Genomic DNA, 15463 nt, shown 5'->3' with positions numbered 1-15463 from the left:
CACTGGACCACCTGTGTTGTACTGACATAGTACAGTGATATCAGTACTGACACAGATTGTCGACTGATTGAAGGTGGCTCTTTTTAATGGACCCAACAGAGTAAGTGCATCCCACCCTTTCATATTGGCTGGAAACGGATCCAGTTTCCGAAACGTCGTGTTCTGTAGACTACCGAACGATAGACGAAGTCCAAAAACACAATAAGAGAAATACGGGTATTGGCACGCAGTGGGTAAATGGTACACATGTCAGTTCTGAAGCTCCAAGAAGTCATAAGCAACTCTACATTGTACTGTAATGTAGCGGAAGCTGGACTGCATATCACTTCCCCTCTGCTGCGTAAGATTGCCCCCTACACAAGACGAGATGGGTGATGGCAACAATCTTAACGAATAGAATTGGTATTACACATCTGCCTTATGAAGCGTTCTCTTCACAGATGCCTCATATCCAGAAGAAAGCAACCTCCAAGGCATCATGGAGTCAGGGCCAACTGAAAGTTGCCTTAGCCGCTGTTGAAAATGTGAGAAAAATACGAGAAATTGGCCTACAATTTTATATTTATGAAGCTACCTTAGGGCAACGGTTGAAACTTAATCTGCCGGTGATCCGAAAGCAAGGAGCCCTTTTACTGAAGAACATAAATGAAGTCTGTGCGACCACATATTGCATCTCTCAGATATGTTTTATGGGGACTTTTTGTTGAATTGCTTGTGAGTTCGCAGAGTGAAAAATGTAAATCATAATTTTAAACACGAAATCAAATTAGCAGAAAGAGACTGGGCTCAAGACTTCATGTGAAGAAATAGAGAACTGCGTGTTAGAAAGTCTGAACCTGTTACAGCTATCAGAATCCTGGCTTTTAGAGGTCACTTGGATTTATGACAACTTAGAGACTGGTTTTGAGATGTACAAGTTTGGGCTTAATCATATCTTCAGTGCAATTGAGAGTGGATTTTAATGTGTACAGAAACCTGTTGCGTTCATTCAGTTGTCAAAAAGAGGTCGAGATTTCCCCAAGTTTCGAACAAAGATGCATCACTCAGTCGTGGAGGCCCCGTTGGAAGTATCTACAGATGCTCAAAATCAGGGTGGATGAACGAAGATTTGTTCGTCATGTGGCTCAAGACTTTCGTCTGAGATGTTCAGTCTTCCATTCAGAACCCCACACTTAACCACTCAAGTCATGTGTCCATCAGAAGTTATAACTTCTAGCAGGATAATGGCATCATTGTGGTTTCTGTCTCACCTCATACACCAGACAGAATGCAACCATTAGCTGTCTCCTCCGCTGTACATCTTAATCATCCTAAAAGAGAGAATGCGAACTGTTCATGAGGAGTCATCTGCATGCAAGAGATTCCTTCTTTACTCAACAGAGCATGCAGACAAATTGCTGCCGTTACAGAAGCTGTGTCAGTATTTGCTAAATCGGGCATTTACCTTTTTAATCTAGATACGTTTAGCGAAGAGGGTTTCGTTTCTATAGCAGTTTACCAGTGCAGTTAGTGGATGGATCTGGTCCCAGCAGCGGAGGAAGCTTCCCGTCCGTTTCTGGCTGGCGGATTAAAAAATATCGTAGAGAAGGCGGAAGAAATAAAAAAGAATAAATGTGAAACGATTAGTAAAATGGGAGAAAGGAAAGGAGAGAGACCTCGATGAAACGCCTTTTTTTTTTCCTGGACGTCCCAGTTGTCCAAACGTAGAAATTATTGACGAATCTTGGCTGTGCTACGACAGAGTTCTGAAGATGTCAACACCTTGCTCCACAGAACAAATATAAATTATATTTGTCTCTGGGGTGGATAATTCGGCCACAACAGGGAGTTGGACATCGTTACGATGTCTGTTCTGGGTGGGCTCATGACGAATGTAGCAGGGCTGCAGATACTGCAGTATATTTCAGGTGCACCAATTTTTACGTGTGTGGTGAACATCTGTGCTATTAAATTAGAGGCAGTCCTAAACGACAGCACTATTCATTTATTGCATTATATATATTATATTGGCGTGCATCTGTGTTCTAGTGGTCAGAGTTCCTGGCTACTAGGTCCCGGGTTTGATTCCCGGCGCTACCAGATTTTCTGAGAAGTAGTTAGTCTGGAACGGGGTCCACTCAGCCTCGTGAGAATAATTGAGGAGCTATTTCAAGGAAATAGCGGCTCCGGTTTAGAAAACCGAGATTAACGGCCATGGAGATCCGTTGCGCTGACTACGCGACACCCTCTATCCGCTAAAGCTGGCACTAACTTCGCCGACAAGCGACGGTCACTCGGTCGGTATAGTTCGCTTGCGGACTCTTGGCTTTTTTAGTTTTGTGACATACGTTCTGTCCTACTTATTAGTAAATTTAAGCTGTTGCTACATGTATTGGTTTCATTTATTTCCAAGTGATTATTTTTGTGCTTTGTACTTCTGAAATCTGTAGTCTGTTTCAGCAAAGTATTTTTGCATTCCGTTCCCCCACATATGTGGATAATAGTACACTCTGTATGTTTCATGTTTTTAACTAATAACACTTTTACTCATAGAGATGTGGCTTTAATGCTTATACATGATAACATCAGATAAATTTCCTTCGTGAACAAATGTAAAATTGGAGAAACTCAATGAATAACATTCTATAACAATTCAAAGTTAGATACGTGCAGTTCCCCCCTCGCACCCCCTAATCCCTTATGTTACACAGCAATATAAATAAAACTTTTTTGAAAATTATGGCATTGACAACGCTTTTCTGAAAGTTCCGTGCCGTTAACTATAACGAAGTTTCGAGAAAGCTGATATGTGTTTTTAATTCCTGGAGGAGGGAGTATTTCTCACCGCCGGGTACGGCCTCCGGGTCTGTGTGTTAAACTTCTAAGCTCAGCTGTGTATAAGCAACAAATAAAACTTAGTTAACACTGTGCATGATTAATTAAGCGCAACGCCATGAAGACCTGTGCGTTAGCGGAGATTTAGATCCACAGATTCTTGAGAGTCTCACAAGATGGAGTTGAACAGTCACTTTGACTGCCCTGCAGTTTTGCCCTCGGGGAAAGAGCCCTTGGTATCCATTGAGTAGGAGAAGACTGAGGGCCCCGCAGCGCCAGTCTGGATGCTGCGGCGCCCTTCCCGGAGTCCAATCCTAAAACCTCGGCCGTCCAGCTCGTATATTTACTATACAAAGGAAAATAATAATTGAGGAATTAATTTAAACCTCCAGTTCTGTATATCTGACTGCGTATTTTTGGCTCATTCGCAACAAAGGTTGCAAAAATTGTCTTTCACGGTTTTAACAACCGTAAAACGCTGATTGAAATTGTATGAACCTTAATATTTGGCAATTATACTCAAATGTATTGGAATTATACAGTTTTGGCTAAGAGCGAGCAAGAGAAATGAACAAAAACCTTATATGCTTTTCTGTGTTCGTCTCGGACACAACTCGTTAAGTATTTATCAACACGAAAACGAAATACATATTTTATGTCTTGTGTAATTCTTCCCAAGGCTTTACTGCTTTCAAGATTATTAAACAAAAGTGGTTTTAATGCTTTTCCATGTCATAACTTTCAACATTTTGACTGATTTTGATCAAGTTTTGTATTGGGCGTCTTGCTCGTCCACATCGCTTCCTTTATGCTGCTTATAAGAGGTCATCGAAAGGTAGTGTATATTGTCACGTGTATGAGTGGCTGTAGACGGGGGTTGGATTGGTAATTGGATTTATTGAACTCTTACAGAATGACACCACAAGTAATTATAGTGCTATTGCTAATTCACACACTCTACAATTCACTGCAGCACTCACTAATTCTTTTCAGTTTTCTGTCTTCACCGGTCGTTGCCTGGTAACGGCTTCCAACGGCGGACGTTCCCCTTACTCTGCGTTTCTGAAGTATCCCCATGCCTCAGCTACCACCCTCTAATAGCAACAGCTCGCTACAACCGAACTGTAGCAGTCCTCTAACTGACTGGTTGTCATGAACCAACTCACTTCACCCCACTGTACTCAGCTGCACTAACGCGCAGGCTGGCGGCCATCTCACACCAACCTCCTACTCTTTTGATTGACTCCAACTCAACAGGCTAAACTGAGTCTGAGTCTGAGTTTAATGTTATGACCGACGGTTAGTCGGTCAGTCTGCCTTCGAATAAAGCACCCATCTGGGGCTTATGACCAGATTTTTATTACTGTCGGACAGTTGCTGGTTTGTTGCTGTTGGGCGCGCTCTCTGATGAGAGGACGGATCTGTCTTATACCGTTGCTGCTGACCCTCGCCATTGCAATTCTCGGGTCTGAGTCCCGTGGGACTCGCGACCATATCTTACTGTCTCAGATTCGAGACTTCCCTTTTCGTAGCCTCCTACTGCTCACAGGGTTATGGTGCCGAGCTATTAAGAATGGCTCTACGTGCTTCAGTATGAATTGAAAATATAAAGGCAAGAACAGAGGGAATGCACTAAGAATGTTACCTTATTTAAATGTGTCCTAATGTGTTATCTTCTGCTTGTCTAGTAATGTTAATTATATATGTGTAAATAGAATAGGTGTTTTTATGTTGTTTACAGTTGTTAACGTTTTGAGCCCAAATGAATCTTTGGAACAGTTTAAGTTAGTGATAACCAGCAAAGCCCCTGTTCATCGCTTAGAATGAACCACACTTAAATAATGAAATTGCTTATTTATTATGACATTGTGTGTTTGTGGTGATCAATGTCACACCAGTAGTAATTACATGAGTCATTAAATAATTGCTTAGCAGCAAAACAGTTGTGGACATAGATCACTTTTGAAGGCATGTAAGAGACATGAAAGGAAAGTGGTCACATTCACTCCTCGACAGATATTTGAGTTCACTGTACTCTCTGTAAGGAAAGCTGGGTGTGTGCCAGAATTGTTCTGGATACAGCTGGGAAGTGAACAGTCCTTGTAGGCCTCTGGTCAGTCAGACTAGAAAGGCCCATATACGTAAAATGGAAGTGTTGAAAATAATATCTGTTGTAAGAAGACTTTCTGAAATTGCTTCTCAAACGGACAGTAGATTTATGTGTTATTTTTCTTTTCTGCTTGGGTTGAGTATTGTGCTTCCCCCATTTCCCCTGGCATTCATTCTATAGACTGACTGATTGTAACAGAACATCCCCAGCAAGGAAATGTTGCATTGAAACTTTGCACTTGTGATGAGAATGTCAGCTATTCCCTTATATCTGTGCCATTGTTCTTTTCCCTGTCACACCTTATCTGATTTAAGTTTATTTCTTTCATTTCAAATAAAACACTTGCTATCAACAGTTCGGAATATTCTGTCTTTCAAACCTGTCTATTCAAACTTAAAGGCTATAGAATTATAATTTCCTGTTATTTCATATAGGTGTGAAACCTGGTCTTTCACAATAAAGGAAGATCATAAATTGAGGATGTCTGACAGCAGGGTGATGAGGAAAATATTTGGGCATAAGAAGGAAGAAATAAACAGGAGCATGGAGAGAATTTTGTAATGAGGAGTTTCGTGGTTTAGTATGTTCACCATGCCATTATCAGGGTTGTCAAATCAAGGCGAATGACATGGGTGTGGCATGTAGGACACATGGGAAAGATGAAAATTGTTTACACCTTTTTTTGCTGGATAACATGAAGGAGAGAAACCACTTGGAAGAGCCAGGTATAGATGGAAGAATAATATTAAAATTAATTATAAGGAAATAAGGTGGCAGGTTTTGTACTGGATTCATGTGGCTCAGGATAGAGACTAGTACTAGGCTCTTGTGAACACTTTAATGAACATTCAGGTTCCATAAAGGGTTGGAATATTGTGAGTAGATTAGACACAATTAATTTAACAAAAGGGACTCGGCTTCATGGAGTGAGTTAGTTGCCTTTACTCTGACTTTCTGTTACAGAGATGCCGTGGTGGCCACGTCTGAGCTGAGGTAGCCTGATTTTCGTGGCTTGCTGGCCTACAGCAGCAGCCATGCTGATTAAGGAGTACCGTATTCCACTTCCCCTCACTGTAGAGGAATATCGGATTGCACAACTATATATGATCGCTGTGAGTTGTTCTTACAGAGCTCGTACAGTGGACCCTTGATGTGAAGTTGGTGTCAGGTTACAGTTTTAGTTCTTTGGAACGCAGATGGTGTCTTGGTGATGGCACAGATTCACTTTCAAACCAGGAGACATAAGTATCACATGCCATCCAAGCACTGGTACTGTTTCTTATAGATCACAGGTAGATATTTCATATTTATGTGCATGAAACACTGAAGACTTCAACTCTGACTCATGCAGGCTGGTTTCAGCTTGTGGTTGCCAGTCTTATTGGAACACAACAACAAGGTCATTCTTTCTTTGTTAATTGTCATCATACGTACCTGGCTGGTTGCTGTTTTTAGATCTAATGATTACTTTACTTTACTTTACTTTACTTTATTTATTGCATTCTGTCAATCCGTGTAAGGTCAAACCAACCTATTGGATATAGAATCTGTCATGTTTAAGCATAAAATAATAAAATATACATACATAACCATGTTTGAACATAAGATAATAAAATATACATTCCTAACCCATACAAGGACAAATGAAAGCACTAAGAACCACTATAAATTAGTGCAGTCCTATACAATAATACAAACACTGATACAGTTGTAGTAGATACATAAACTGTGTAATTATATATATATATTCAGTATGGTGTTGCTTCATCTCATTTGTACAACTGTTCATCAGTGTACTTTCCATCTTCAGTCACTTTACATAGAGTTTTAGGAAAATGTTCGGTTGCTTTACTGTCACCGGATGCAGATTCAGCTCAGTGTTAATTTTGCATATTGCATTTGGAACCTTCCACATTCAAAGCTATCCTTCAGAAGTTTTAAATGTCTTATCCCAACAAGTAGTTTGTTAATGTGAACTGCTTCAACTCTAAAAATTATCCCATTTATGGTCGCTCTTTCACTACTTTCTTGTAGAAACCTCTTGTACAAACACACATCTATGTAACTGTTTTCGCAAAATATAGTCGTCTTCCTTTGTAGCCCTGTATCATGTGTTGTGGAATCTACATATGAATGTAATTAGTTTTCTTTTATTTCATCCAATTGCATATTATTCTTTTCAGAATTTTCCACGCATGGAATAAACTGCCTTTTGATTCATGATTCCCAACTCTTTTGATAATTTTTAATATTTCTATGATTGTTTAATTTCTACTTCTGCCCATTATTCCTGTAGCATTACTCACTTCTATATAAATGGTTAGTACAGTGTTGTACCTTTTGGGACTTATTCTATCTAGAAGTTAAGTAGGATTTCCAGCTGTCTGTGGTGGAGCAGCTGAAAGGAGTGCTCATAAAATTTTGATGTTTTGAACAAAATCATTTCAAGGTTAAAGAAATCAGTAACATACAGCCTATTTTTAGTGGACATTATTACCCTCTGTACCTGTAAATTACAGCAAGAAATGTTGCAACACAGAAGTAGAACATTTCATATAAATTTGTGGTTATAATATTGGGGACATGATCAAAGCTGCAGTACATCTGAATCCACAGTATAATAAGTGTATACTGTGTTTGCTGTTAAGTATAATATATCTTTGAAAATTAAGTAAATACTAGAATCTGAACTTCAAAGGCTCCATGTTGTAGTGAGGGGACTCTAATTTGACTGCACTGCACGATATTCTTTGAATGATAAAAGTTATGCGTTGCTGATTTTCCATCACAAACTGTATATTTAAATGACTGAAGTTTCATGCAGGTGCATAGCTTACATGGTTCAAGGAGATATTTCAACTATTATTTTGGAATATATGCAAATAAATGGAAAATTTTGTCTTGTCATTTGTATATTCTGAGCTCAGGGCAAACACTTAATAGAATGAGAGTAATGGAGAATGGTTTGAACATGTTACAATGATATGTTAAATTGACCACTTCTGTGGTCTAGTGGTCAGAGTTCCTGGTTACAGATCCAGAGGTCCCGGGTTCGATTCCCGGCGCTACCAGATGTTCTGAGAATTAGTGGGTCTGGAATGGGGTCCACTCAGCCTCATGAGGATAATTGAGGAGCTATTTCTAAGAAATAGTGGCTCCGGTCTGAAAAACCAAAATTGATGGCTGTGGGGAACCATTGCACTGACCACATGATGCCCTCTATCCGCTGAGGTTGGCACTAACTTCTCCGACAAGCGGCAGTCTCTTGGTCAATATAGTTCGCTTGCGGACTAAAGCCACGGACATTTTGTTTTTTGATATGTTAAATTAACTGAGTGAGAATGGGTACAAATAAGAATTGTGCATTAATTATATTATATGTATTTTACAGAAAAAGAGCCGAGAAGAAAGCAAAGGAGCAGGTAGTGGTGTGGAAATTCTGGTAAATGAGCCATATAATGATGGGCCTGGTGGTCAAGGACAGTACACACACAAAATTTATCATGTTGGCAGTCATTTACCAGGTAATTCTGTAATTATGAATGATTGTACAAATTTTTTTTTCTGTGTAGAACTGTAAAATCCCGAAATTTACGCAGGAATTTTCTCCTTACATTTGTTACACAACCACTTTCATTGTAAGTATCATATAAGAAGGCTCATTGTTTTAATTTGTAACTCACATGTGGCGTTTGGATGTAGGAGATAGCACAACTCAGTGAATATCACACATCTTAGATACATTAGCAGTAGCAACTTGGAGCTTATTATTTTTGAGTGGGCCAGTGCATGATGTGTAAGCTTTCTTCATAGTAGCTGCCAGTGATTTAGTGGGACAGAACCGAAGAGAAAATGTAATGTGTATACATTTTTGGGTCAAGCGTTCTGCTAGAAATTATAATCTCTGTGCGCTGAATTGACATGAAAAGCGTTTATCTCTTCATTTGAGCATATCAAAAATTCACAGGAAGCACTCAGATGTTCCAGATGTATTTCTGTAATTCTGTTTAAGCATCTAGTTATCATAGTTTCACGAATTTGTAAACCAAATTCAGCACAGTCATTCCTATTATCTTTTTTAAAAACTGGAATGGTAATGGCTATTTTCAGAGCATCTAATATTTTGTATATAGCTCAACCAACACACATTTTAAATATATAAGAATCTTAGCTTTGCAGTCTTTGAAAAATATTTAACTTTGATAACCGATCAAAATTTGGAAAAGTGGCTGAAATTCTGAGGAATGATTGTCATTTTATTGTGTACAAGATACTGTTACAATTGAACTTGAACAAATAAGCTGTAAGATTAATTTTGATCAAAAATCTGACATGCAAAAGGGAAAGTATGTTCCAAAATGGTGCAGAGAATCTTAGCCATAACCAAGAAGCTGTTTCAGATCTTTTATCAAGATTCTTGTAAAACCTGATCTCTTAGAGAAAATAATGATGCTTATCTGATCTGGGTTTTCCAGCGTAACCTAGAAACAAAGTGCAGAAGTTTCTGAAGATGAAGCACAGAGTGTCCAACACCAAAGAATGTGTCTGGTTTCTTTAAAAATTAATCTTAATATTAGTATTTGATCTGTACCTTGATCTCCAAAGCAGTCTTTTCTCCTGAGACTTTCATACCGAAACTTTGTGTGTATTTCTGATTCTTTCCATGCATGCTACTTGTCTGCCTCATTTAATCCTTTTTGATGTTATCACCACAATAATTGATGAGGCCTGTAATGGTCATCTGTGTTTAATAATGTTTTGTGGAAACAGGACATCTTTACAAAATGTTTTGTTTTGAAGATCCAAAGTCTCTTCCAACTTTCCATAACCCAGAGCAACAATACAGATCTTCATATTGTGTAACTGTTTATTTGAGGAAATAGTTTGGGAGGCATCTGAAGTACTGTGTAGTATTTCTTTACTTCGTGGCTTGCTTGCAGGTTGGTTTAAGAGCCTTCTTCCCAAGTCAGCCCTCACTGTTGAAGAGGAAGCATGGAATGCTTATCCATATACAAAAACACGCTACACATGCCCTTTTGTGGAAAAGTTCTCCCTTGAGATAGAAACATATTACTATGCTGATAATGGGCACCAGGAGAATGTCTTTGGCCTTTCTGGAAGTGATCTCAGGAACAGAGTGATCGGTATGTAAATATTTGTAAATGCATGTATGTAGTAAGTAAAGAGTTGTTGTGAATCTGATCGTTGGTCTATCTAGTTACAGGAAAGTTTCAGTCTCTGTAATTTGTTTTACATACTTGTACAGCATATATTGAACCTGTATATTTGAAGACTCTGCATATTTAAATGGCTGAACCTTCCTTGCAGTGGACTTGAGACTGAACAAAACTAATCAGTTAATATTGTTTTATTTTTGTATATACCAATAGGTTTTGAAAATACAAGTAGATTAGTTAAAACCTATACTTCTATGTGATTCTTTGTGGTATAAGTATGTTGTTCTAGTTCTCTGTCTGTAGCATAATTTTAATTTCATTTTAACCTGTGTTATGTGAATGAGAGGACAAGAAACAACATGTGGAGGTCTTGTGTAGAAAATCTGTATAAATGAAGAGACAGTTAAAATACAGTGATGGAATAAATTATAAAAGAATGACCTACATTACATTTTAGCATATGTACAGTACACAGGATAGAGGAACAATAATATATGGTCCTGAAAATTTGTCAACTCATGTTCTGTGATGGGGGCACGCAGTAGCATAGTTGATTGAGGCACTATGCTAGAAGCCGGAAGGTCGCGGGTTCAAGTCCCAATGAGGTCATTGGGTTTTTCAATTGACCTAATCCTTCCAGCCACACTATAGCCCTTAGGTCGACTCAGCCTCTAACAGAAATGAATACCAGGAATATTCTTGGAATATTCTTGGGCGTAAAGGGCGGCTGCTGCGTAACGCTTGCCGCTATGTGTAAGCTGATTGTCTAAAAAATGTGGGAACCTCAACACCCCACAACCCTATGGGCCTCCACGGCCTGTTACAGGGATACCTTTACTTTTACTTACTTATTCTGTGATGAGGAGGTGAGGAGGAACAAGTTCTTCAGTTGCGTTGTTTAGCATAATAGTGTTCTCACTTAAATATTATTTCAGTTTATCTTTCTTTAATCAACATGTCAGACATTGTATTCACATTTAAGACATAGACTCTCAGCTATCTGCAGTAATGGAAGAGAGAACCACCATGGATTATTTAGAAGACCAGATAGGATGTTGCTCCATTCACATCTAGTCTTATGAAACAGTTCTCTATGCAAAAATACCATACAATACACTTTTTTAACTAATTTCATGTTCTTACTTTATTAAGAATGTGTCTGTGATCTTCTACATCTCTTGTGAACACCTCACAACAACATTATGGCCTCACTCAATACAGACCATTCTGAAATATTATCACTTTCAAAATTCTCACAGTCTGACATGCCTTACAAAATTGTGGCTAACATGACCTCTGAAGTTTCATTTTCTTCAAAACAGTCTTCTTCCTCAGTGTTAGAATAAAACTGTTTTTCATGATTTTCCTGATGTCATAGGTTATACTGTATGACAAGGTTTTTGCTCTTCAACATGGTGACCTTCTTCAAAAATATTGTGAAATCATTAACCATGCCCTTTTGGGGAAGAGTTCTTCTACACAGCTCTTTTGCTGTTTCAAGCACTCCTCTGTCCACAGGACGAATTAATGCAGCCATATTAATTGCAGACATTTCACACAAGTTTGACACTGTCTGATTTTAAAACATTTCCATTCAGATTTGATGGGACATTGTGCAGCAATAGTACAGCCTATTGCAGCACACATTTTCATTTTAAGTGCCACCACACCTGCAGCATGAAGTTGCACTCAGACCTGATCTTACAAAGGGAACAGTCTCTCCAGGCTCCTTTTGATTGAAGTAAACAACTGGTAAGTTTGTTTGTTCTCAGCCTTTGAAAAATTGGTTTCTTAGCTTTACCCATCACACAGAGCTGAACTTGAGACAGTAGCATTGGCACAGCATAGAATAGTTTTTCTTTCATTAGATGATTAATGGTCAGGTGCACTCTGTTCTGTTTCAAAACTAAGTGCCTGCTGGAAGGCACTTTAAAATATTCCAGTTCCATCAGCATTATAAATTTTCTCCAACTGCAGATTTTCATTTGCAGTGGACTCCTGAAAATCATGAAGCAATCATTGACAGCCCCTTGAATGGTAATCTTCCAAATACCATTCCTCTCTTTGAATCTTATTAACAATCCTGAGGATGCAGTGAAATCACCTTCCAGTCCCAACACCTGAATATAGATTCTGTTTCTTTGGCACACATTATGCTAGACACTTGAGTCCTTTCTGCTCATTTTATGGTCGAACCAATCAAGTAGAACTCTACCAAGTTTTTTGTTTGTGTGTGCAGAATGTTTCATGGTTTTTTGCTTCAGTAACAACTTGTTGAATTTGAACTACTTTCATAATTAAACATTTTCTTATTGTTTCTAATGTCATGGACAGTTGTTTCATATACGTACTTCATAATTGAGACAAGTTTATTAAATTCAAGTTTACTAAGTAGATCCAATTTCTGTTTTATTGTTACCACTACACACATGCATTTTGTAGGAATCCTTCAGCACTGCATACTTATAGCAGTTGTATATGTGAGTTGCTTGCTGTATGAGCTGAATGATATTGAAATGTGTTTGGGAATGGACAGAATGGCTGAACTGTGTGGTTGTGATAAAAGAGATAGCTTAAGTGGTGTATAAATATACAGTAAATTACAAAATGCTAAAAAAGAAGTAATTCTGACTACAGGTATGAATGAAGCACAGTTGAGTCCAATACAGGGACATAAGAAAGTTAAACAAGCCAGAGACTCTGTGATTGATCAACAGAGCAGATAATCCATCCTCAGATAATTGAGAGTCTCCTTTGTGGCATTTCTATGCTCTGCACTGTAAAAGACATGGCTGCATTAATAGCCCAGTCTTGTTTACAATACATGGATGTTAGAATTATCTGTATTTGTATCTGTGAGCTTCTGTCATGACTCCTTTCTCACTAGGTGCAATTTTGTTGAACACAAAACAAAAAAATAAGACATATCATGAAACAGTTTAATGTGTTTTTTGTGTTGATTGTTGTTGTTCTTCCTGAGAAGAGAATTTTTTATATACTACTCTGTCCAAAAAGTATCCAATCTTGGGCCGGGAAAGCAAAGTTCTGTATCTGGATGGTTACAATACCTAATCCCCTTCAAAGTAGGCCCCTTGTGACTCCACACACTTAGCCCAGCGGTCCTTCCATCGCTGGAAGCAATTCTGGAAGGCTTCTTTTGGAATGGTGTGCAGCTGCGCTGTCGCGTTCTGTATGATGTCCTCATGGCTGTCAAAATGGCAGCCTTTTAGCAGTGTCTTCAATCTCGGCAACAGCCAGAAATCATAAGGAGCCATGTTAGGAGAGTAGGGAGCCTGGCGAGCCTGCGGAATGCCGTGCTTGGCCAGGAAACCCTGGATCAGGTGCGATGAATGAGCTGGGGCATTGTCATGATGCAGCTGCCAGTTGCGTGCATCCCACAGCTCAGGTATCTTGCGCCGAACTGCATCACGAAGATGACAGAGGACGTCTTGGTAGTATTCCTTACTGACAGTCTGGCCTAGTGGTGCGTACTCATGATGACAACACCCTGGTAATTGAAAAAAACAGTCAGTATCACCTTCACATTGCTCTGAACCTGTCGTGCTCTTTTGGGCCTTGGGGATGTTGGATGCTTCCATTGTGATGCCTGGACCTTGGTTTCTGGGTCATATCCATACACCCATGACTCATCACCAGTGATCACAGTCTTCAGGAACTCAGGATCCCTGTTGGCGCAATCCAGCATGTCCTGCGCAGCCTCAAGGTGAAGTTGTTGCTGCTCCGGCGAAAGCAGCTTTGGCACAAATTTTGCTGCCACTCTTTGCATGCCCAAATCCTCCGTTAATGACCAAACGACAGTCCTCCATGATTAATGTCTGCACTTTTTCAATGACATCAGCATTTCGGCTCATTGATGGTCTCCCGGAATGCTGTTCACTGTCCGCCGACATATGGCCATGTTTAAAGCAGTTGAACCACTCTTTTAATTTGAGTGACCCCCATTGCATCATCACTGAAAGCTTGCTGAATTTTGCAAATTATTTCCGCTTGGGTATCCCCAAGTTTATGACAAAACTTAATGCAGTATTGGTGCTCCAAGCTTTCTGTCCTCTTGAGCAAAACGAGAATGCGACAAACACATGTTACACCACTTCACTATCTGGCAGCTACAGATGCATCCAGCAGTGTTGCGAGTCAGCAAAAAATCACGCATGCGCATGAAGTCCCTTCTACCACTACGCTCGGTTTCCCCACCCCTTTGGCCATTACTTACAGCAGGAAAAAATAAAGTTTGATACTTTTTGGACATACAGTATATGAAATGTCAAATTATTATTTGCCATATTTTACAGGATGGTTTCTGGACATGAAAATACGAAGAAAGAAATCATATGAATATGTTACCCAAGGGCCTTTCTTAAAAATCTACAGCTAATTTTGTTCTAATTTAAATTTCCATGGCATCACAGCTTATATACTTCCTGAGTTTAAAAGGTTGCATATAAAAAGAAAGCAAAAGTCCTATTAATAACCTTGTTATTATAATTCTTACAAGAGGTGCTTAGAAATGGCATCTATATTCACAGATAGAACTCAGCTCTGTATGAGACTAAAACCCACAAATATGCAAGAATTCAAGGTGTGCTTTTTATTTTACTTACAAATTGTTGAATTTGATGCCATAGTTCCTCTGTAGTATCAGTTCTAGTGGCACAGAGCTTGGTCTTCAGTATCCCCTCCCAATCTAATAACCTCTGATTAATTGAAAAAAAAAATCCTTTGTGTCAGTATTGAAAGATTATTTGAAAGTAGATGGAAGACTGATACAAAATTTTTGTAGTCCAATGTTTTAGTTTTACTTCATCAAATATAATCTTGAAAACACATCCATTGTATGTTAATTTGAATCCTCAGTCATGGGGAGTACATAATTTCTAAATATCCTCGTAGATATATAACTTCTTTATTAAAACCGTCACAACACAACTATATCAATGTCAGTGCCTAATTTTGGCTCTGCTACATATTTCGGCTGTTAATAGCCATCATCAGGCAAATTCATGGCTAACATATACAGGGTGTCCCAGGAGGAATGGACCAAACTTCGGGAGGGTGTTCCTTATGTTAAAGTATGCCAATATAACCCAAACACATATGTCCAAAGTCGAACGGTTACGGAGATAATGGCCAGAGAAGTGTGAAACTTTGACCGGTGTTACACACTTGTTGATTACAAAATACATATTAAAACTGGCAGGAATATGTGGATTCTGTAAAGTTAATAATGTACGTAACATCAAACTAACTTGTGAGTGATGTGGAGCCATAAAATTGAAGTACAAAATACTCGCTCGCCATGCCATAATTGTCCTTAGGGTTTCCAAGCACTATACATGACACA

At 38.9% G+C, this 15463-nt stretch overlaps 1 protein-coding gene across 10 annotated transcripts in view; it reads left to right on the top strand.

The window, feature by feature from the left end:
• LOC111872496 (protein retinal degeneration B) overlaps nt 1-15463 on the top strand; it is a 159934-nt gene that overhangs the window by 81918 nt on the left and 62553 nt on the right. For 9 of the 10 annotated variants that reach the window (XR_002844233.2, XM_023866474.2, XM_023866470.2 and 6 more), the window contains 3 exons: nt 5888-6036; nt 8316-8448; nt 9865-10068. Coding sequence is in view for 9 of the 10 variants with exons in the window: in XM_023866474.2 (XP_023722242.1) it covers nt 5959-6036; nt 8316-8448; nt 9865-10068 (415 nt within the window). In the remaining variant the exon portion in view is untranslated. Of the gene's footprint in view, nt 1-5358; nt 5650-5887; nt 6037-8315; nt 8449-9864; nt 10069-15463 lie in introns of all 10 variants that reach the window. The other variant, XM_033754731.1, reaches the window with a different exon arrangement.

This window comes from Cryptotermes secundus, unplaced genomic scaffold (genome assembly GCF_002891405.2).
Source record: "Cryptotermes secundus unplaced genomic scaffold, Csec_1.0 scaffold537, whole genome shotgun sequence".
Taxonomy (NCBI): domain Eukaryota; kingdom Metazoa; phylum Arthropoda; class Insecta; order Blattodea; family Kalotermitidae; genus Cryptotermes; species Cryptotermes secundus.
Note: the sequence above shows the minus strand (reverse complement) of the source record. Positions and strands in the feature narration are given on the sequence as shown.